General features: G+C 61.8%; 2 protein-coding genes across 10 annotated transcripts in view; both read left to right on the top strand.

The window, feature by feature from the left end:
* Positions 1 to 2,092, top strand: part of TLN1 (talin 1) — a gene marked incomplete at its 5' end in the record, with an annotated part of 30,723 nt that extends 28,631 nt beyond the window's left edge. For both annotated transcript variants that reach the window (XM_084278947.1, XM_084278946.1), the window contains 2 exons: positions 130 to 255; positions 887 to 2,092. In XM_084278947.1, coding sequence (XP_084135073.1) covers positions 130 to 255; positions 887 to 1,018 — 258 coding nt within the window. In that variant the 3' untranslated portion in view covers positions 1,019 to 2,092. The remainder of the gene's footprint in view (positions 1 to 129; positions 256 to 886) is intronic.
* A 3,787-nt stretch (positions 2,093 to 5,879) lies between these two features.
* TPM2 (tropomyosin 2) lies at positions 5,880 to 19,484 on the top strand. Of its 8 annotated transcripts, none has more exons than XM_084278876.1 (9): positions 5,880 to 6,083; positions 6,732 to 6,857; positions 13,305 to 13,438; positions 14,487 to 14,604; positions 14,724 to 14,794; positions 15,548 to 15,623; positions 15,753 to 15,815; positions 16,136 to 16,205; positions 19,180 to 19,484. In XM_084278876.1, the coding sequence occupies exons 1-9, from the start codon at positions 5,970 to 5,972 to the stop codon at positions 19,260 to 19,262; spliced, it is 855 nt and encodes a 284-aa protein (XP_084135002.1). In that variant the 5' UTR covers positions 5,880 to 5,969; the 3' UTR covers positions 19,263 to 19,484. The 8 variants fall into 8 exon arrangements, with proteins under 8 accessions (XP_084135002.1, XP_084135004.1, XP_084135001.1 ...); XM_084278878.1 differs by lacking the exon at positions 15,548 to 15,623 and adding an exon at positions 15,027 to 15,102; XM_084278875.1 differs by lacking the exon at positions 19,180 to 19,484 and adding an exon at positions 16,523 to 17,306.
* The last annotated feature ends 321 nt before the right edge of the window (positions 19,485 to 19,805 follow it).

Raw genomic sequence — 19,805 nt, 5'->3', positions numbered from 1 at the left:
CTGGCTGCCTGGCCTGCCTGCCAGTCTGGCCTGGGGCAGGGGTTGTCCCTGGCTTGCCCCCCATCCCCACAGGCAGCTGTGGTCCTCGGGGCTGTGAATTACTGCTGCTCCCTTCCTTCCTTGCTGTAGGCTGCTGGCAATGCGGTCAAGAGAGCGTCAGACAATCTGGTGAAGGCAGCGCAGAAGGCAGCTGCCTTCCAGGACCATGACGAAACGGTGGTGGTGAAGGAGAAGATGGTCGGGGGGATTGCACAGGTGAGGAGCAGGGGCTGCTCTGATGGGACAGGGGTGGCTCTGGCTGCCACCACAACCTGCGTGTGCCTAAGGAGCACGTCCCACTGCCCACCAGCACAGGGCGTGTCTCCAGAGGTGCTGTGGGTGCATCCCATGCCCCTGAGTGCCAAACACTGTGGCTTCACCCTTGTCCTACCACATGTAGCAGTGGGCACAGCTGGTGAAGGCACATGCTGCCAGGAGTGTAGTGCCCTGGCTTCTCGGTGCAGTGCTGACACCATCCCAGTGTCTGCGACACATGTGAAGGGCAGAGGGTTGGGAAAGGGGTGAGAGCTGCATGCTGTGGGGAGCCACAGCTCCCAGTGCTGCCTCCTGGCCACAGGCTCGCAGCTGAGACTCTCTACAGAGTGTGTAGGGCTGAGCCCCAGGTGCAGGGCTGCTCCCTCTTACCTCCAGAGTACTGTGGGACCGTAGTCCCACCACAGGGATAAGATCTCCCACGCTTAGGGCCTGTGAAGCTGCGATGGGGGAAGCAGCTGCCAGGTGGGGGACGCAGCTGCCAGAGAGCCCGGCTCTGGGCTCAGTGCTGCGGCAGAGGCTCGGGCCATCCATGTCGAGGGGCAGCTGTGACCCCAGGGCTGTCTCCTGGCAGATCATTGCCGCCCAGGAGGAGATGCTGCGCAAGGAGCGGGAGCTGGAGGAGGCCCGTAAGAAGCTGGCCATGATCCGACAGCAGCAGTACAAGTTCCTGCCCTCGGAGCTGCGGGACGAGGAGCAGAACTGAGCCCCGCGCCCGCCCCCGCCTCGCTGCACAGACTGCCACCCGCCCGCTCCTATTTAAGACAACCCGCCTCAAGCCAAGGGCTGCCTGGGCTTAGACCAGAGCCCTGCCCGCAGCCAGAGTGCCGGGACTAACCCAGCTGCCACTCCAAACCGGTGCCGCACCAGCAACTCCGCTTTGCCTCCCAGCCCACCTTCCCGCACGCACACACAACAATGGCCAGAGTGCCTGGAGAGACCCGGCTGGGGTGGGCTGCACTAGCTCAGCACCCACCCGCCAGCCCCAGGGTATGGGGCCGGGCACCTCTCCGCTAAAAGGGGATTTTTCTGTGTGCCTTTGTCCTTCCTCCCTGTGCTCCTGTCTTTTCTCTCTCCTCCCAGTGGGAGGGGGAGAGGTGGGCGGCTTGCCCCCTCCTGTGTGAGGGGGGTGCAGAGAGCAGCGTGGTTCCCTCGCTGAGCTGCCTTTCACCTCCCATGCCTTACTGCTGGCTGAATCATCCTCCTTCTCCTCTTCCTCCAAATCTTCTTCAGCCTGGGCCCCACCGGGGAGCAACAGGGCTGGAAGCAACAGTGCCTCCACTCGGGGAAGAGGAGAGTGGGGGGGGGGAAGTGATGGGTTCAGCCCCAGAGCTTCTCTTTGCCTTCCAGCAGGGCTCCCACATGTCTGCAGCCCAAGCCAGCTCTGCTCTCCTCCTCCTTCCCAAGTGCCTGCAATCATTTTCCAAGATCTGTAGTATTTTTTAACTTCAGTTCCTCTAGTAGTGAGCCTACAGCTTTCAAAGTTCATTTATACCCCCCTTCCCCTGCAACACCCCCCCCCCCACCCTCAATGGGGTCCCGCAGCCCAGCATCCCACCCCCCCTCAATGGGGTCCCGCAGCCCAGCATCCCACCCCTGCTTGGCTCCAGGACACCCCTCCCTCTCCCTTTGCACTTGCTGAGGCTTGTCTCACTATTTTGATACTTTAAGCATCCCATATAAAACATTGAAGGAAAACAGCTTCTCCCTAAAACTCTGGGGTGGGGTAGGGGATGCCAATGTCTCCTGGAAAGACACACGTACATCAATAAAACTGGTTTTCCTGCAAGGTAAGGCTGGTGGGCAGGGGGGCTGTGGGCATCTGCCTTCCCAGCAGAGGCGGGGAGGGGGTTTTAGCGCTGGTGCTTATACAGCATGGAAAATATTTGAGGCACGTCCAGCTCCAGGCACCCAGCAGGCTGGACCCCCGCTGCCAGCCATGTGCCGTCCCTCACAGGTGCTGCTGGGAGGGAAGGGGGGGCACCGCTGCGGGAGGGGACCCTGGGGATTTTGTTGCTGGGGGATTTGGGCTTCAGGGGAGGAGGGGCAGCTGGGCTGCTGGCCCCATTCCTGCTGCCAGCTGAAAATATCCCTGGGGAGGTTGCTACAGGGAGTGGGTGGGGGGCTCCCTGCTAGCCCACCGGTGGGGAAGGGGCAGCCCTTGGTGGGTTGTGGGTCTGGGAATGTGGCTTGAGCCCTCCCGGCTGCCGGGGCTGAGCTCACGCCCCGAAATAGCCCCCCGGGTCCGACCTGAGCAGGCAGCAGCTGCCTGAGTGTCCCCCCACCTGTTCCCACCCTGTCACTCAGCAGGGGTTCAGGGGACCTGAGTGGCAGCGGGGCAGGCAGGGATGCTGCAGGGTGGAGCGGGGACATGGGTGGGCTGACACAGGTCCCCTGCCTCCAGGACCCCTCCCCAGCACCGTGAGCGATGAGCATCATGCGCAGCGAGGGCAGCGTCGGGCAGCGTCCTGCAGCATCCCGGCTGCCAGCCCCTGTCCGCATGTGGGCACGTCCCTGGGCATGTCCCCGGCCGCACGAAGGGGTCGTCTCCCCTGGGATGCTCGCCCCTGGCCAGGCTCCAGGGTGGATTTGTGGCTCTCACAGGCATCCCAGTCCTCCCAGCTGTCCCCTGACAATCTCTGCTGGCCTGACCCAGCACCAGGCTCTCACCCAGGTACTGGCTCGGGGTGGTCAGCAAGGACGGCGAGCAGGCAGGGTGGGGGGACGGGGGCCCAGGGAACTCCACGTGTATCCCTGTGTTTCCCACGTGGGCCGAGCCCATGGAGTTGCTCTGGGATGAAGCATCTCAAGGAAGAACGACACGTTCTCATCCAGGAAAAATGGGAGATGCATTTCCCCCCTACCCTGCCCCTCAGCAGCCACGTGCCGGCGGTTACTGATGCTCCTTGTCCAAATATGTGCCTAATTCGTCAGTATTAATAGTTGCTCTCTGGAGTCCAGCAGCAACTCTGCTGCTGCTTTCCCCGTGGTGCCAGTGGCCTCTCGGTCCTTGGTTGCTCCTGCCCCTCTTACATCCCCCTGGGGCTGGTGGGTCCTAGAAAGCCACTTCCTCCATCTCAAAAATGTTTTGCTCCTCTCTACTGGTAGCCCTGGTGCCAAAACACTGCGGCATGCAAGGGCTGGATGCTGCCCTGGGACGATGGGGTGGGGGAGCCCACACACCCCTCCTTCCCCTGTCCCATCTCAACGTCCCCACGTGCTGCACGGCTCCCACGGCCCCTCTGCCAGCTCCTTCCAGCACCCCCAGCCCCGGAGCCCACCCTGCAGCTGGGAATGTGCCAGAAGCATTTACGAGCGTTTTTAAAGCACGGGTTATTTTCGGAGGAGTCAGGATCTGAAGGGTTTGCATTTTTTTGCCTGTTGAATACAGTTTATTTAAAGGAGAAGGATGGAGAGGGGCAGCGGGGCTGCCCACACACACCCCATGTCGCCCTGAAGTGCCACCCTAGGAGCTGTGCATGTGCTGGCTGTCCCCACAGGTACTGGGGATGGTGGCACCAGGGTGTGAGGTGCCAGGATGGTGGCACCAGGGGTGGGTGCCAGGGAGCCTGCACAGAGTTGGGGCACTTCTGCCTCACCCACAGGGGCTGGATGGGGAGGTCAGGGGCTTGGTCACTTCTGTCCCAGGGGGTTTTCCCCATGTGGGCAGTGCCAGGCTGTGGTGCAGCCACGGCCTGTGGGTGTCCCTGCGTGTAGCCACAGCCTCTGAGCATCAATGCAGTGACGGCCTGTGATGTCTCGAATCGCAGTTGGAGCTTATGGGTGGCCCCAGCCACAGTCACAGCCTATGGGCATCCCTGAGTACAATCGTGGTGTCCCCAAGACTTTGGTGCCAGCCCATGGGTGTCCCTAAGTGCTGTGCCAGCATCTGAGGTGCCCCCAAGCCAGTCCCTCAGGTCTCAGGGTGCAGTGACAGGACATGGGGTGCCCTCAGGGCAGTGTCAGACATGCCCTCTGGCCAGAGCAGGGGCAGGTCTCAAGTCCTGGGGGTGGGTGGCTGGTGGTGTACCTGGGGCACAGCGAGGGCACGCTGCCAGCCCAGGCAGTGCCCAGGCACAGGGCCCCACACACCCTGTTCCCCACCATGGTGAGAAACCACAGGGTATGTCCCCCAGCCCAGGGCCGGGCCCAGAAAGGCCCCTTCCATCGTGCTCCAGGGTGTGCCCAGCACAGTGCGAGGGGGCATCCCCAGTGCAGTACCCCTGGGGTGTCCCTAGCACGGTGCTCTGGGGTGTCTTTTTGTGCAGTATTCCTACAGTGTCCCCCAGTGCAGAGCCACCAGTGGCGCAGGTACAGTGCTGATAGGCTCTCCCTAGTCCAGTGCCTCCAGGGTACCCCTACTGCAGTACCACCAGGGTACCCCTTTGTCCTGGTTTTAGTCAGGATGGGGTTAACTTCATTTGTAGCAGCGGATGGAATGCTGTGTTTGGGTGTTAAAATGAAAGCCGTGCTGATAACACCCTGATGGTTTTAGTTGCTGTCAGACAGTCAAGGAGTTTCCCAGCTCTGCCACCAAGGGATCCCTAACACAGTGCCCTGGGTTGGCTGTAGCACAGTGATCCCAGGGTACCACTAATACATTCGCCTGGGATGTCCCTTGCCCTGTGCCACCGGGATGTCCCTCGTCCATCGCACGAGGGTACACCTAGCACTGTGCCCCACAAGGTCCCCTGGCAGCACCCCGGGATGACCCTCACCCAATGCCACCGGGGTACACCTAGCACTGTGCCCCACAAGGTCCCCTGGCTGTACTCTGGGATGTCCCTCACCCATTGCCACTGGGGTACACCTAGCGCTGTGCCCCACAAGGTCCCCTGGCAGCACCCCGGGATGTCCCTCACCCAATGCCACCGGGGTACACCTAGCGCTGTGCCCCGCAAGGTCCCCTGGTTGTACTCCGGGATGTCCCTCACCCAGAGCCACCGGGGTACACCTAGCACTGTGCCCCGCAAGGTCCCCTGGCAGCACCCCGGGATGTCCCTTGCCCAATGCCACCGCGGTACACCTAGCGCTGTGCCCCGCAAGGTCCCCTGGTTGTACTCCGGGATGTCCCTCGCCCAGAGCCACCGGGGTACACCTAGCGCTGTGCCCCACAGGGTCCCCTGGCTGTACCCCGGGATGTCCCTCACCCAATGCCACCGGGGTACACCTAGCGCTGTGCCCCACAGGGTCCCCTGGCTGTACCCCGGGATGTCCCTTGCCCAATGCCACCGGGGTACACCTAGCGCTGTGCCCCACAAGGTCCCCTGGCTGTACCCCGGGATGTCCCTCACCCAGAGCCACCGGGGTACACCTAGCGCTGTGCCCCACAAGGTCCCCTGGCAGCACCCCGGGATGTCCCCCTGCCCGCCTGGGTGCCCGACGCCGGGGCTACGGCGGTGCCCACCGGGGGTGCCGCTCCCCCCGTCCCGCTCGGTGCCGCGGCCGGTGGCGAGCCTATCCCTAAAAGGTATTGGCAGGCGGCGGGGGCGGTACCAGGCCGGTCCCCGCCTGGCCGGTCCCCTCCCCGGCTTTTAAGCGGCGCGGCGGGGCAGGGGTCGCAGTACTGGTGGTTTCGCCTCTCCAGTACTCTCGCTGCCCCCGGTGCTCCGCGCCCCACCGCTGCTCCGCGCCCCGCTGCCTGCCCCACCGCCACCATGGAAGCCATCAAGAAGAAGATGCAGATGCTGAAACTGGACAAGGAGAACGCCATCGATCGCGCCGAGCAAGCGGAGGCCGACAAGAAGCAGGCAGAGGACCGCTGCAAGCAGGTGAGTGTCCCACAGACTTCCCTGGAGTTGCCCTGGGACCCTCCTCAAAGGTTTCTAGCCCTGGGGGATTTCGTTGTGCTGGGTGCCTGGCCCCAGGGACCTCCCCACGCTGGGGGTCCAGCCTGCGGATCCAGCCCCTGTCCCGGGGGTGCGCTGTGCCCCACTCGGTGTCCTGCCTGTGGATCCCAGCTCTGGTGATGCCTGTCCCTTGAGACCTCACCCCGATGGATGCCTGTTCCCAGGGTCCAGCACTCCAGCCCACTGCCACATCGCAGTGCCACCTACCGATCTCTCTGCTGGAGAAACTGCTGGGGACGGTATACTCCTGCCTTAGCCACACAGCGATGGGGAACTTTTTAGTGGCCCCCAAAAGCTATGTCCTCAAGACAGGACTCCTCCAGTCCCCTACACAGGACAGCCTACCATCCCTTTACCCCTGCAGGGCTCAGGGATGCTGGAGGCTCCCTTGGCCCCAGGGACCAACAGCTCCTGGAGGTCCTGTGGACTCAAAGTTGGCAGAGGGAGCATGTCTGTGTGGCTCCTGCACTGCCCCAGCCTGCGTGTCCCCAGAAAGGTGATGGCTGCTCCCCCCACAGCCTTGTGGGCACCTCCATCCCCCCTGACCCCTGCCCTCTGTCCCTTCCCCAGCTGGAGGAGGAACAGCAAGGCCTGCAAAAGAAACTGAAGGGGACAGAGGATGAGGTGGAGAAGTACTCGGAGTCCGTCAAGGAGGCCCAGGAGAAGCTGGAGCAGGCGGAGAAGAAAGCTACAGACGTATGTAGCCATTCCGGCAACTCCTCCCCTGTGCGGGAGCCGGACCTCGGGGGGAAAGGGGAGGGGGGGTGAGGGAAGACGGGGGCCTTATATGGAAAGTGTCCGTGGGGAAGACTGTCAGGATCCCATTCCTGTGACGCTGAACCAGGCTGAGATTCGGGACAGGGACCAGGCAGATCCTGCTTGGTGTGCAGGGGCCAGGCCAGCTGTGGCAGGCACCACTTGGGTCGCTGGTTCCCCCCTGGAGCTTTGCAGGCAGCCCCATGTCCAATCCCCAAAGCTAGCAGGGATGAGTGTCCCAAGGTGTGTCACCCGGCACACACCTCTGCAACGCTTGTAGGAAAAACCCCATGGCACTTGCTAAACTGTGGCAGGAAAAAAGAGAAATGTCTCCTGTCTGTGGGCAGCTGCTGAGTGCTGGCTGCAAGAAAGGATGCTTGGGGGGGTAGGGAGGGGGGGAGGGGGGGGAACTCGGTCATTTTGGGGTCCGGTGTGCCACCCTGTGCCCTGGGAAGGGCATGCTAGGAAGAGTTTTATTTAGTGCCATGACTGATGTTCCTCCTGGGAAATGGATCCGCCTGGGGAGATGTTAGGAAGGTGTTGAAATTGGCTTGTGCCTGGCCAGGGTGAAGGGTGGAACAGCTGTGTGTGGCCATGCAGCCACTCGGGAACAGGGTATAACGACCCGTGGTGCCACACAGGGTATTTGACACCCTATAAATAAATCCTCCTTTTGATAGCCAGTCCTTCTTTGATGTAAACCAACCCTGGAAATTGGAGGAGAAGCTAAAGGGGAGCCGGCTGGAGCACAGCCAGCAGGGCACGGACAGGCTTTTTAGGATTGGGAACAAAAAATTCAATCCCAGCTGGTTTATGGAGCTAAATGGAGGAGATGCGTCAAATCTCTGAGGTGGCTGCCAAGGACAGGGGTGAGCAGACAAGGACGAGCAACAGCAGCCCAAGTCCCTGGGGCAGTCCAAAGTGCCCAGGGAGCGGCCAGAGGGGCTTCCCAGTCTTGTTTGCTGACCCCATGGACCTGCCCTGGTTTAGGGAGATACTAAACCAAGTAGTAAAAGCATTGAAAATCCCCTGGAAGAACACATTTATCCTGGCGTGGGACAGGTGTGTCGAGGCAGGCAGGGTGGCTGCTGTGTGTATCGGGGTTCAAAACAGTCTGACTGGATCCATGCTGGGGCAGGACAGGGGAAACTCAGTGTGGGGTCCGGCTGAGCATGGACAGGGGACATCCTCGGTGCAGGGCTCTGAGGAAGGGGCAAGTGGTGGCACTGGGCAGCCTTGGGGTGCAGAGTGGTTTGCTGCTGGCAGCAGGCTGTGCGATGCTGCCCTGAGCAGGAAGGGTGTGTGTCCTGGCTCTTGGTCCACAGTGGCTTGAGTGGTCTGTGGGGTGGCAGATACATGTTGGGCAGGAGCCACCGGCCTCTCCAGGGAAGGGCTGTGGAGGGAGACATGGTGAAGAAGCAGCATCGGGGATGCCAGGCAGGGCTGGGAGCCCATCACCAGCACAGCCAGGCCAGGTCCATGCTGAAGCTGCACCATGCGCGGGGCTCTGGGAGTCACCAGGTCCCAGTGACAGGGACCTGAATGTGCTGACAGCACTAAGTGCCAGCGCTGGCGTCACCCGCTCTGTGGGGAGAGACGCAGGGCAGCTCCTGGCTCCAGCGCAGGAAGTGCAGGGTAGACCCCCTGAGCCCCCCTGCCTGCCTCCCTCCCTCCTCAGGGACCCCCATACCCTCCTTGGCTGCCGGGGGGGGGGCAGTTCCTGTGAGCACTGAGCACCCCCATTCCTCAGCCAGCTCAGGGCCTGTCTCAGAGACCCGTGCGGGCTCCTGCTCTCACAGCAGCGTCAACTAACACCTTAAAGGACGTAACGTTCCCCAGCTCCAGCACTGCCCTTCTCCCCACACAGCATGGCAGTGCCCAGAGCGCACGGGCACCGCACCGAGCCGGGTAAATGTGGCGCATTATCCCCTGGCATTTGGAGGGCAACCAGACAGTGGCACAGGCCAGGAAGCACCTGACCCCTGACCAGCAGCTCTCCGGGGACGCCATGGCCTCGGCATCCCCCGGGTACAGCTGGCAGTGCCATGTTGGGGTGTGGGGTGGGGGCTGCTGGGTACACCACAGCCAGGACAGCAGGTTTAGCCCCAGCAGTCCCCTCCAGCCCTCCATGTCCCCAGCGGGTAACCTGTCCCTGGCCACCCCAGCGGGGCCCAGCCAAACTCCACCATTCCCAGGCCAGGATCCCAAAAGTTTCCCCCCCCTCCCGAGTTCCCGCCCTGGTTGCTCTCCCCGGCGGAGACTTTGCTCTTATTTGGCGATTCCCCGAGCCGGTGGGAGGGAACGGGTCTCTGCTGGGAAGTGACTGCATCCCTGGGTGGGGCCAGAGCAGGAGGCACCCAGCCTGCCTGATGTGGGACCCCGTGCGGCTTCCCCCAGCCACTCCTCCCACCTGCCCCCCCACCTGCCCACAGCCGGCGCTCCCCAGCCCCACTGCTGCCGGGGACCTCCTTTTCTGCTCGGGACCCCGGGTGTTGGCTTGGGAGCACTTTTGGCACCCAGGTATTGGGCTGGGAGCAAGGCAGCATCGTCCAGGCTAGAGACCAAGCCCAAGGCCATGTGTTCCTGGGCGACCCGCAGCACCGTCTCTTCCAGGGCCGCTTGTCAGGGGGACATCAGGGCTGCAGGGCTCTGCTGGTGGTGTGGCCGGTCCCCTCTGCAGGACCCCTGGCTCTGGAGCTGAGGGCAGCCAGCGGGGTCAGCCTGGGAACTGGCATCCCTGGAGTCAGGTGTGAAGTGCGGCTGGGGCTGCCCAGGAGCTGTCAGAGCTCCTTAAGGGAGGATTGAGTGCCACCAGCACCAGTTTCTGATGGATCAAGGCATGTGTGACCCGGCTGGGATGCAGAGGACTGGCCTCTTCCATAGGGCAGCACCCTCAGGGCAGCTGGGGCGTGCAGGGGTTTCTGTGGGTCCCATGGATCTCTGCGTGGCTGCCGGCCACGTCCTCATTTGTGGGAGTGGATGCCAAGACACTCTGCAGGATTGCTGCTGGGGACCCGGCTGTGGCCCAGGGCCCCAGTACCAGGTACTCTGTGAGGGCACCCAGGAGCAGGCTCTGCCCTGTGCCTCTCATTCACTTCTTATGACCCCTATGAAGCAAAAGCCCATGACCCACCCCCTGCCCCAGGTCCGTAGCAGGGGGTGTGGGGGGCAGAGCATGGGGAGCACCCATGGGTACACCGCTCCTGTGCACATGAGGGCTCACAGAGACCAGGCTCTGGCACTTCCAGACTCCCAGGGACCCTTGTTTTTCCCAGGGAAATGGACTCCCTGTGCTCCCCTCCATCGCTCTGGGGGATTTTGGTGGGACTGCACCCTTGCCTGGGTGCACCATGCATCCTGCCCAGGGAGGGGACTATGTGCCCTGCCTTGGGAGTGGGGTGGCCGACTGTGTCCTGTATCTTGAGGGGCACTGTGTGCCCTGTCCGGGGGTACTATGTGCCCTGCCGGTGGGGGCTGGGGGATGTTACTCGCCCTGCCCGGGTGGGATGACAGTGTGCCCTGACCAGGAGCCACTTGCACCTTGGGGTGGGGCGCGGGTAGGGACCGTGACCCCTGTCTGTGGAGGAGCGTGCATCCTGCCCAGGGGGGGCACTCTGTGTCCTTTTGGGGGGGAGGGTCCGGGCGGGCGCCACTGTGCACATTTCCCCCCCCCCGGTGCGAGGACTGTCCCCTGCCGGGGGTGGGCACCGCGCACCCTGCCCGGGGGTCCGTGTAGGCTGCCCGGGGAGGGGGCAGCGGCGCAGGTCGGCCGGTGGCGGCAGGAGGAGGAGGAGGAGCAGGAAGGGATAAGAGGCAGGGCGGGCGGCGGGAGCGGCCGCTGCCTGAGCGCTTCCTGCCCGAGCCGGGCGGATCCCACAAAAGCCTTGGCGGCGCGGCCTCCCCGCCGGCAGCCCCCAGCCATGGCCGGCAGCAGCTCCATTGACGCCGTCAAGAGGAAGATCCAGAGCCTGCAGCAGGTGGCCGAGGAGGCGGAGGAGCGCGCCGAGCACCTGCAGCGGGAGGCCGATGCCGAGCGGCAGGCCCGGGAGCGGGTAAGGGCCGCCGGGAGGGGGTGGGGAACGGCGCGGTGGGGCGGGGGGAGGCGGGGGGGGGGGCGTCCCGGTAGCTCCTCAGGACGCCCCACCGGCTCCGGCCCCGCCGCCGGTATCCTTCCCCTCGGGTTAGGCCCGGCGGTGTGTCCCCCTCCGCCCCCCCCCCAACTCCACCTCGCCCTCCCACCCCGCCCCGCTCCCCGTAGCCGGGCCCGCTGCCCCCGGGGCGGAGCGCCGAGGTGCCCCTCGGGGACTTGGCATCGACGTGCCGCGGCAGTTGGAGACCCTCCGGGGGCAGGGGCTCCGGGCATCGCCGCCGGCTTCGGGCTGCCTTCTCCATGGGTCTTGCGAGGGATGCGCTGTGCGGTGGGGCTCCCTCCGGCATCCCGGCTGGAGGGGCGCGGGGCAGCGGGCAGCTCAGCCTTGGTTCTACGTGGGGACGGGCAGATCTGGGAAGGGATCCCCTCCCTCGGGGGCCGACCGTCAGCACGGCTAAAAATCCCACACCCAGGCTGCCAGGCGGGCTCCGCGGTCTGGGCCGCAGCAGGGACAGAGCCGCCGGCTCCCCAGCATGTCCCTTCGTGGGGACGGGGCACTCCCCTTCACGCTGCCACGGGACAGAATTTCCACTCGGGCAGCGGGACGGCGTTTCCAAGCTGCAGCTTTGTTCCTGGTTTGGCTCTTTTATTGTTGTTGGTGCCTGGTTTGGGGTTTTGTTTTGCGGTGGGTGTTTTTTCTTTCTCTTTCCTATGCCCGCTCCTTTAACATCCTCATCATATCAGGAGCGGCAGAGCTGGGTGCGGTACCCGGGCTGTTGTCACTCGGGCTGTGTGCGGAGGAAATGGCCCCTTCCTGCAGCTGCAGATCGGATTCCCCGGTCACTGGGAGCTGTAGGAGAGCTTATGTTCCCAAGTGCCCATCCCAGCAGCTCTGACCCACTTTGGGGGTGTTTCCCTGGGGGGAAAAAATGCTCCACGTGAGGTGAGGCAACTGCCACAGGCAGAGTATCACCCCGTGGGGACCATCCCCGGCACCCATTTTGCTGTCTGCCTGGGGGACAGGCTCTGGGTGAGCCCGGAAAAGGGGTGTTCACAGGGCAGAGGTGGCTGTTGTGCCAGCCCAGCCATGGGGGCTGGCCGCCCGCCTGGCATCCTGCTGGGCTGCCCCGTTCAGAGGGGTGTGCCTGACCCCATCCTGCTGGCTTGCCATGGGGCGCTCAGCAGGGCTGTGCAGGGTGATGGACCCTTGCTGCTCCCACCGTCCTCCAGCTTGGCCAGTGTCTCCTGGGGCATTCCCCAGGAGCATGAGGCCAGACAGAGCTGGGCCCCACAGCCAGCCAGGCCTGCCCCAGCCTGTGAATAAGCAGGAGACAGTATTCCTTGGGGTGGTACGTGCTTCCCTGCATCCTGGTGCGCTGGTCTGCTCCCTGCCATGAGCTCTCATTGCCTGCCATCCCTTCACTGGGCTTGTCTCCCAGCGGGGGTGGGAGGCACCATAGCAGCCTTTTCCCATGCTGGCGATGGAGCAGGAGGCCTTTCCCAGTGTAAAGAGACAGGAGGTGTCAGGGGCTGGAGCGGAGATGGAGTGTGGAGGGAGCACACCACTCTTGGCCAAGGCTAGTCCCACTTGTAGGGAGCCTGGGAAAGCGGAGTGCCCCACTCCCATGGGCCCAGTGGCTGCAGCTCGGCCAGGTTCCAGCCCGCCAAGGGTGACTCCATTGCCCTTGTCTCAGTGCTGTGCATCATCATGGTGGGAGGGGGCCGGGAGGGGAGCCGTGCTGGGCTTCGGGCTGCCTCATTGCACAGAGCCGGGGGGGTTCCCGCAGGAGAGGCTCCCAGCTTGCTCTGCCTCCTCCTCCGTAAACAGGAAATCCACAAGCAGCTCCGATCTCCTTTTCGGGAGCGAAGCTGCACGGGGCATTCCTCCCCCTTTACTCACTGCTCTCCAAACCCCAAATACCGTCCCCGTGACGGCATGGCTGCTCTGGCCACCCTAGCCTGGGGAACACATCTCGTTCCTCTCGGGCTGGAGCTGGAGGTGTGAGGACATGGTGGAGGAGCTGCACGTGCCAGGCTCTGGTTGTATGGGTGGGAGGAGCCAGTATCTAACAGGGTGCAAGGAATGGAGAAAAACCTGTTGTCCCTCTGGAAAAGCGAGGGGGTGCGTGGTTGGGCATCCCATTCCAGTGAGTGCTGCCTTGTTGCATGGTGCCAAAGGGTGCTCTGGATAGGAAATGCAGAAGTAACCACTGAAAATGCTTTATATATATATATATATATTTATTGTGTGTGTATACATGAGACATGTGGTGATCAAGGGTTTTCTGCTTCCCCAGGCTGAGGCTGAAGTGGCTTCTCTGAACCGCCGTATCCAGCTGGTTGAGGAGGAGCTGGACCGAGCCCAGGAGCGCCTGGCCACTGCCCTGCAGAAGCTGGAGGAGGCTGAGAAGGCGGCTGATGAGAGTGAAAGGTGTGACGGGAAGTGATGGTGGGAGTGGTGTCAGGTCACCCTTGATTGCAGGGAGCCCCCTTGGTTTCACCAGGAGGCCCCTCTGATGTGACCTTACGGGCTCTGCGTTGGCTTCCCTGCAGATCCTGAAGTGAGAATGCAAAGCTGTAAGGCAGATGAGTTGCTCAGATACAAGTGTTCTTAAAAAGGCTTTGACAGTTTCAGGGCACCCATAAAATCCTGGAAAGGTTTGTCTGGTGATGGTACAAATACTGTAGGAAGCCAGAGGGTCCTTAGAGCCTGCGTTCTGCCCCAATGAGCCCCCTCTGCCAAAGGGATGAACAGTAGCACAAGAGGGAACATCTCGTCTTTTGAGAACACACCAGCCTCGTGCAATAAAGCAGTCCTGCAAATGGTGTTGCCCCATCCTTGCAGCAAGCAGGTTTCCCAGGCAGGAGCCATACAGGCAAAGGCACTGGGGTTGTGCAGGACTGCCCAGGCATGTCACAGTGTTCCTGGCGGTTGTGTGAGCTCTTCCTTCCAGTGGCCAATGCCAGTTTGTGCAACAGCATCTGAGCAAGGGGAGGATGGTCTCCAGGAGTCCCTACTGTGGGGCTTCAGTGGCCCCCTGCTTAAAAGCATCAGCCCTGAATGGGGAAAGGCTTTGCCGTGGGATGTTTCCTAGCATTTTGTAAAGGTTGCTGGCTGCTTTTGCAACCTTCTGGAGGTTGCAGCAGTCTCATCCTGCACTGCATGCATTTTACCCCAAAATGATGGATTCAGAACCTGCCTGTCAGAGAAGCACTGCAGACAGAATCACAGCATGTTAGGGGTTGGAAGGGACCTGGAAAGGTCATCTAGTCACATACCACCTCACTGGAACGTGGCCCTGGGGCCAGCTCAACTGCTTTAATCGTGCTCAGGAGCACTCCTGGGGTACTAGTGTGTGGGGTGGCCAGTGATGGTCATGTGTCTTTCCAGCTGGTGGATAGATAGAGCAAGCAGGCAGGAGGTGTAGGTGCCACCTTGACCCGTGTCATTAACATCTTCTGGCTTGGGCTTTCCTCAGAGGCATGAAGGTCATCGAAAACAGGGCCATGAAGGATGAGGAGAAGATGGAGCTCCAGGAGATGCAGCTGAAGGAGGCGAAGCACATAGCAGAGGAGGCTGACCGCAAATATGAGGAGGTGTGTGTCCACACCCACACGCACCCTTCCCCCAGTACCTGGAGCCCCCTCCTCGCAGCCCCGTGCCCCTGGCTGGGGCAAGCATGGGGCTGATATGTGCCCCTTGCTGCTGGCTACAGGTGGCCCGCAAACTGGTCGTCCTTGAGGGAGAGCTGGAGCGCTCAGAGGAGAGAGCAGAGGTGGCAGAGAGGTGAGTGGGGCTCCTGGTGGACAGCGTGGGGGGGTCCTATGCAGCCCTTGCCCCAAATCCCTGGCAACCTTGGGGGTGGGGATGTCCCTTCCCGGGAGCAGCAGAGTCTGCTGTCAGGGTGGTCCCTGGGCTTGCAGGCTGGGGACAAGGGGGATGCTCGCCCACCGGCAGCACATATTTGACCCTGTTCTCTGCTGTCCCCCTGCACTGGGGTACCCCTCTTCCACCCCAGCCGAGTGAGACAATTGGAAGAAGAGCTGCGGACCATGGACCAGGCTCTCAAATCCCTCATTGCCTCAGAGGAAGAGGTACTGGGGCAGGGGTGTGGGGCAGTGTGCAGCAGCCCCCTCTTTCTGTTGCTGTCTTTCGAACCGTGCAAGCCACCTCTCTCCTCTCTGCACTGCTGCCTCCATCACTGACCCCCCCTTGCCTCTCCCTCCGGTGGGCACAGGCTGGGCACGTTCCTCCATCCCTCCGTGCCTGCTCTCCTTGCCAAGGCCAGTGGGAGCCTGGCCAGCAGCACTGCACGGGGTGTCCGTGCACAGGAACACAAGGACTGGATGAACGGATGCGTCCCAGCAGCTCCCGCTCACAGCGGCTCTGCTCCTTCTCCACCTGTGCTGAGTTTTCTCCTCTCTCAACTTGTTTTCTCTCTTTCTTTCCTCCTTTCCCGCACCTGCTCTCTGTGCTCCCCACTTTCTCCTGCCCCCCTGGTCCCACCCCCCTTCCTGGTGGCCCCTGCTTGGGATGTAGTAAATGTGGTGACCTAGAGGAGGAGCTGAAAATTGTCACCAACAACTTGAAGTCCCTGGAAGCCCAGGCTGACAAGGTAGGACCTGGTGTGGCTGCTAGGGCTGGGCAGAGTGCATGGGGTCTGGGGGTGCTGGGGTCTCCTGCTGGGGTGGAGGACGGCTGGAGGTGTCCCTTGGGGCTCACGGGTGCTTGTCTCTCTCTGCAGTATTCCACCAAGGAGGACAAATACGAGGAAGAAATCAAACTGCTAGGGGAAAAACTGAAGGAGGTAAGGAGTCGGGGGCCAGCACTGCTTCAGTGCAGGCACGAGTTTGCCGTCCTGTGTGGGTTCTGCCCATGTCCTCTCACTGTTCCCCAAGCTGCAGTCCTGCAGCATGGCAGGTACCCACGTCTGGGATGCACTCCCCATCAGCTTGATCTGGTTTAGGGTACGGGGGTCCATGGGGCCCTTGTCCCTTACCTTTTACAGGGGTGATTCCAAGGAGAAGGGTACCAGAAATGCAGGAGGGGCAGATTTGGGCTGCATTGCAGCCTGCACCATCCCCATCATGCTCCACAGCTCACACTCTCCCCGCTGTGCTCCCACAGGCTGAGACCCGGGCGGAGTTTGCAGAAAGGTCTGTGGCGAAGCTGGAGAAAACCATTGATGATCTGGAAGGTAAAATGTCCCCATTGGCCTCACGTCCCTCTTTCCTGGCAGCACTGGCCACAGTGAGCCCCTGGTGGGGTTTGGCCAGGGCTTGGCCAGGGTGAGGGGACGGGCAGGGGTTCTGGGAAGGGGTAAGATGGATGCAGCGTTGCCTGGCATTGAAGCACAGAGATTCTGGGGTCTGGCTTGGGTGGGGAATAGGTTTGCATCCATTCCACCAGTGCCCGCATGCTCCTGCTGCCCTCAGCTCCCTGCTCACAACCACTCTCTCTCTCCACCCCCTGCCCTGTGCCACTGTCTGCCCTCCACCGGCACCCCACCTGCAGATGAAGTGTATGCGCAGAAGATGAAGTACAAAGCCATCAGCGAGGAGCTGGACAATGCACTTAATGACATCACCTCCCTCTGAGTGGCCCACCGGGCACCAGCACTGCACCCCCTTGCCTGCCTTACCCCTACCCAGCTTGTCCACTTGCCTGCCTAGCCACCACACCGCTTTCCCTGGACGGTGTGTCCTCCTCTACCCTTCTTAGCCCATGCCTATCCATCAGCTTCTTTGGGACAGGAGTTGGCCTGGGATGTTCCTGTAATAATGCTTTCTTCTGTAGGGAGAGATGAGGTGTAGGTGCGTTGCAGTATTGGGCAGGACACAGCAGCAACCCCTGGGATCTCCAAAAGCTAGGCTCTGTGCAGTAGCATTTCCTAGTGGGGAATAGGGCTGTGCCCATGAGCCTGTTACTCCAGCAGCTCCATCCTCAGCTCCCCAGCAGCACAAGCACCGGGGACCCTCAGTTCTAGGGCCAGATGGCCACCAGACCCACCACGTCCCTGCAGCAAGGCACCCCTGGTGCTCTTTGTTTGGCCCAGGGTGGGGAGGACCCGTATAGGGAAAGCGTTACCTCCACTGCCAAAGCTCAGGCCCAGGGGATTGAAGATCGGGTCTGGCAGAATGTGCAGCCCTTTCCCAGGCAGGCAGGCAGGTATCCCCCAGCCCCCTGGCTCCTCCTTTCTGTCCTTTGCACATTGCTCTTCAGTTTGCATTTCATGACTTTTATGTTCTGTCCTTCTGAGTTACTGAGTTCGTCTGAATAAAGTTTTCTTTTATTGGTTTCTCTGTTTTCGTCATGCCGCTCTGTCCCTCATCTCCAGCTTGTCTCACCCAGCAGCAGGGTGGTGGGGGGTGGGTGCAGGCAGCTCACACCCGTGGGACCTCTGAGCTGGCTGTGGCTGAGAGCCTTGCCAGGCTGAGCAGGACAGGTCTCTCTGTGCCTTGTTCCTGGGGATGACCCCTGCCACCCCTTGTTGGTTTCATACACAGCTTTCCTCATCTCATGACATCTTCTCCATGATTATTTTGGCCTGAAATCGCAAGAGTTCAACCTGGTCCTGCCTATTCCCCATCCCCACCAGGCATGACCTGCAAGCAGTCATCTCAGCCATGGCACCTCTTGTGCGTCATCCTTCCCCTGATGAAGGGGCTGACCCTACCCTTCAGCAGCGATCCCTAAATGGGTCCTGATCCTCCTTCCTTGGCATCCTACCTTGCCCCAGAACCAGTTCCCAAAACGATGAGCCTTCAGCCCCGTCCCTGTCCCTGGGGTCAGCTGCCTCCTCCATTCGGTCCTCTCCGCCGCTGCTGGCTGGGTGGCTGCGGGGTTTCCAGCGGGGAACGCTGCCTCTCTTCGCTAACGAGCCTTTCTCTCTTTCCTCCTCCTGCTGCCCTGATGTCTCCGTTTACTCTAGAGCGCTCCCGGCAGGAGGCCGAGAAAAACCGCGTTCTCACTAACGAGCTGCGGGTCATCCTTACCGAGCTTAACAACTGAGCTGCCCGGAGCCGCCGGCCCCAGCCCAGCCTCCCGCTCCTCGGCCGCTGTCGGCCCCTCTCCCTGCCCTGTTTCGGTCAGGTTGGCTCGGGGCTGGGAGCCCCTGCCTGCTCCCCACCGGGGCGAGGTGGGGTGCGGAGCAGGGTGTAACCACCGTGCTCGGGGAAGGGGTGGGGGGGGACAGGCAGGCGCTCTGCAGCTGATCTTTCTTTTCGTTGAGAGGGGAGTGGGTGTGTTTTTTTGTGATACCCCGGGGTGACGGCTGTTAGCTGGTGTCAGCCCGGCCCCGCCGGGGAAGGATGCTGTGGTTTGTATCGCTGCCTGCCTCGTCCCAGGGGTCAGAGGTCAGCCGCTCCCTTCTCACTCGGATCACCCCAAACTCTGCAGGGAGGGTCCCCTTGGAGTGGAGCCTCTGCAGAGTGATGGGGGGGGGGGGGGGGGCTGGGAGAGGAGCTGGCAACACCCGCTGCCCCAAATTTGGGATAAGGAAGAGCCCAGCAGGGAGTGCTGGGAGATGGAGGAGGGTGGGCAGAGCTCTTGTCCTGTCCCGGTATCTAGAGTTAAGGAGAATGCCCCTTGAAAGTGAGCACCAGAGGAGGCTGCCTCTGTAATGGGCTTGTCCCTGGTTAGTTCTGCTCCTTCTCTCTCTGCCATCCTCTCTCCTCACTTTCCTGGGTTGCTGTCTGTCTCCTCTTCATGGGGCACTGCTGTGTCATGCAGCAAGCACTGGCTCTCCTCTTTCACTGGCCAAGTTTGTGCATGTGCTAGCTGGCCAGTGGCGATGCCCTGGGCTGGAGATGCTGGAGGCTGGCCAGGGAACAGTATCTGCCAGGGGTACCTGCGCTGCAGGAGGCCTGGCTGTGTGCAGTGAGATGGCAGGTGAGGATGGAAATGCCGCTGAGTGGGGGCTGCCTGCCCCCAGGGACGAGCCTCTCTGGCAGGACCTGCAGCAGCTGGGTTCATCCTTGCCAGCAGTGAGCCCGTTTCTGTAGACTCTGCTCAGCAGGGGTGTCCTGCTCAGCTGGAGGCTGGCACCACACTGAAATGTTTGTCTGTGTGTGTGTGTCTGTGCTTGGTGTGCGGTGTGTGTGGTTCTGGCTGCTCCTGGGCACCCTTGGGCTATGTCTGCGTGTGTGGCTGGGTGTATCTTGTATTCACAGAGAATCTGGCCAGTGCCAAAGAGGAGAACGTGGGCATCCACCAGGTCCTGGACCAGACCTTGTTGGAGCTGAACAACCTCTGAGCTGTTCTGGGGATCCCCCATCCCTCCTCCCTACCCCCCACGTGCACCTCACTGGCACGCTCAGGATGTCATCAGCTGAACTGCGCCTTGGCCAAATCCACATATCCATTGAGAAGGGAAGCCCTGCAGCCTTACACCGTGGCTCGGGGGCATCTTGTCTGTGCACAGCCTGACTGGCTCTGTCCTGTCTTCATGTCCAAATATTAAAGCAGTTTGACAAGATGAGTGAGTGTTCAGTCCTTGTGGGCGGGTGCAGGCACGGGGAGATGTGGTGGGGGCCTCCATGTCCAGTCAATGTGAAGAGTTTCTGCTGGGGCTTGGGTCTAGGGTGGGTATGGACAGTGTAAGGATGTCCTCTGCAGCTGTGGGAGCAATAATGCACATGGACACAGATCGGGCTTCATTCCCTTGTCTCCACTTGGGACACATGGGAAACCTCCTTGTCTCAAGCTCAGCCCAAACTCACCATCCTCTGCAGATGCACCAGCGGTGAGTCCCACAGCCAGCACGTCACCTACCTGGGGAGGCCACAAGGCCTTAGAC

The sequence above is a fragment of the Gallinula chloropus genome (assembly GCF_964237585.1).
Source record: "Gallinula chloropus genome assembly, chromosome: Z".
In the NCBI taxonomy this organism is placed as follows: domain Eukaryota; kingdom Metazoa; phylum Chordata; class Aves; order Gruiformes; family Rallidae; genus Gallinula; species Gallinula chloropus.
The sequence above is the reverse complement of the archived record's forward strand: the minus strand, read 5'-3'. Positions and strand labels throughout refer to the sequence as shown.